Here is a 594-nt window from a genome sequence, read left to right as displayed (position 1 = left end):
CCCCGCCAGCTCCCGGGAGGCCTGGGGGAGGGGTCACCGCTTAAAATAGCCCGGCCCCGCGCGGCGGGGGTGGGGGTGGGGCGGTGGTTGTTGTTGTCGCCGCCGCAGTTGCTGCGGGGGGTGGGGGGGGGAGAACGCGTGACCGGCCCCGCCCCCCCACGCGTCCGCCCCGCCCGGCTCCGCCAATCCCCTGCCCGGCAGCCCCTGGCCCAGAGCGAGCAGTGCGGGCGGCGTTCGCGGCCCTCCCGGGAGAGACAGACCGCGGCGGGCTCGGCGGAGTCAGTGTCGGGGTCACGGTCAGTGTCGGCGGCTACGCCGGCTGCAGCCCGGCCCCCTCCGACGTCATCGCGGCCCAGGGGCGGCCGCTGCAGCTGCAGCACCGGCAGACGCGGCCGCGGCGACCCCCGCGGACCCCCGCGGACCCCCGCGGACCCCCACAGTCCGCAGCCGCCCCGGCCAGGCCAGGCTCCCCGCCAGAAAGCCGCAGACCCAGGCCATGGAGCAGAGCGGGCAGCCCCCGCCCCCGCCCCCGCCCCCGCCCGAGGAGAACCTGCAGGGTGAGTGCCAGACTGGGTCCTGAGCCCTGCCCCCCCC

General features: G+C 78.8%; 1 protein-coding gene across 1 annotated transcript in view; it reads left to right on the top strand.

Annotated features, from left to right (window-relative positions):
- The first annotated feature begins 496 nt into the window (after positions 1–496).
- The window catches only part of BNIP3 (BCL2 interacting protein 3), an 18384-nt gene continuing 18286 nt past the window's right edge, over positions 497–594 (top strand). The window contains exon 1 of the mRNA XM_027840511.1: positions 497–557. Coding sequence (XP_027696312.1) covers positions 497–557 — 61 coding nt within the window. The remainder of the gene's footprint in view (positions 558–594) is intronic.

Source organism: Vombatus ursinus, unplaced genomic scaffold (assembly GCF_900497805.2).
Source record: "Vombatus ursinus unplaced genomic scaffold, bare-nosed wombat genome assembly UNPS02014845.1, whole genome shotgun sequence".
Classification (NCBI taxonomy): Eukaryota; Metazoa; Chordata; class Mammalia; order Diprotodontia; family Vombatidae; genus Vombatus; species Vombatus ursinus.
Note: the sequence above shows the minus strand (reverse complement) of the source record. Positions and strands in the feature narration are given on the sequence as shown.